This window comes from Etheostoma cragini, chromosome 6, assembly GCF_013103735.1.
Source record: "Etheostoma cragini isolate CJK2018 chromosome 6, CSU_Ecrag_1.0, whole genome shotgun sequence".
In the NCBI taxonomy this organism is placed as follows: Eukaryota; Metazoa; Chordata; class Actinopteri; order Perciformes; family Percidae; genus Etheostoma; species Etheostoma cragini.
Genome location: NC_048412.1, coordinates 28,609,462 through 28,610,395, shown reverse-complemented (window position 1 = coordinate 28,610,395; position 934 = coordinate 28,609,462). Strand labels below are relative to the sequence as shown.

The window sequence follows — 934 nt, the reverse complement described above, 5'->3', positions numbered from 1 at the left end:
GTATAGAGCAGCATATCTCCACCAGACTCCATGTAAATAATCACTACTTTTAGCGTGTATAGAGCAGTATATTTCAACCAGACCAGAGTGGTGATTGTTGGAACAGTGGAAAGATGAACCTTTAATAGTTATATTTAGTTTCTATTCTCTTTGAATGAAGTGTGTTTTATGATGATAAAAGTAGTGATTATTTACATGGAGTCTGGTGGGGTTGGTGACGGTGATTTCGGAGTTGTTTCATATTGAAACTGACCTGCCCTCAATGCTAAAATAAAATCCTAAAGTGTTGAGTAAGGACCATCAACAATCAGCAATGGGAGATCAAGTGTCCCCTTGGTCCACGTGATACTCACACATTCGAACGTGATCAGTTTGGCCAGGTCTTCTTTGTGCAGCATCATCAGGTCGAACCACTTCCTCAACAGGACGCTCCGCTCCTGTGAGACAACCAATCAGATTGCATCAGGAAGGGAGACTCAATGTACAGTGTGGATAGTTGTTGTTTTCATATAAAAGCTATTCTTCCCAGTGTCCTTCAATCTGTTCTTTTGACATTACTCTCCATGACATCACATTACACACACAGACATTATAACATCTGAAAATACAAATCATCGCATGTATGGATCCGTTATTATATATTATATATTATGTGTGTGTTTGGTCAGTTTGTCCCATTTTGCAGCGACATTGAAGTGAGATGAACAAACAGAGAAATGTTTCTTTTTAGATGAAACAGATGTTGATGAGTTTCCTTTTGGGGACGTCGTTTGAAATTGGGAAAAATCAGAAGTTGGAAAAAAGGTTATAAATTACCATATATCGCAGAATATTGCTATTTGTTTAAAATCTCAATAATATCGTATCGGGAGGCATCTGGTGATTCCCACCCCTAGTATGTATGTATGTATGTATGTATGTATGTATGTATGTA

The 934-nt window shown here is 37.8% G+C and overlaps 1 protein-coding gene across 1 annotated transcript in view; it reads right to left on the bottom strand.

Annotated features, from left to right (window-relative positions):
• Positions 1–934, bottom strand: part of aldh5a1 (aldehyde dehydrogenase 5 family, member A1 (succinate-semialdehyde dehydrogenase)) — a 9,128-nt gene that overhangs the window by 6,467 nt on the left and 1,727 nt on the right. The window contains exon 2 of the mRNA XM_034873645.1: positions 354–437. Within this exon, the coding sequence (XP_034729536.1) occupies positions 354–437 (84 nt within the window). The remainder of the gene's footprint in view (positions 1–353; positions 438–934) is intronic.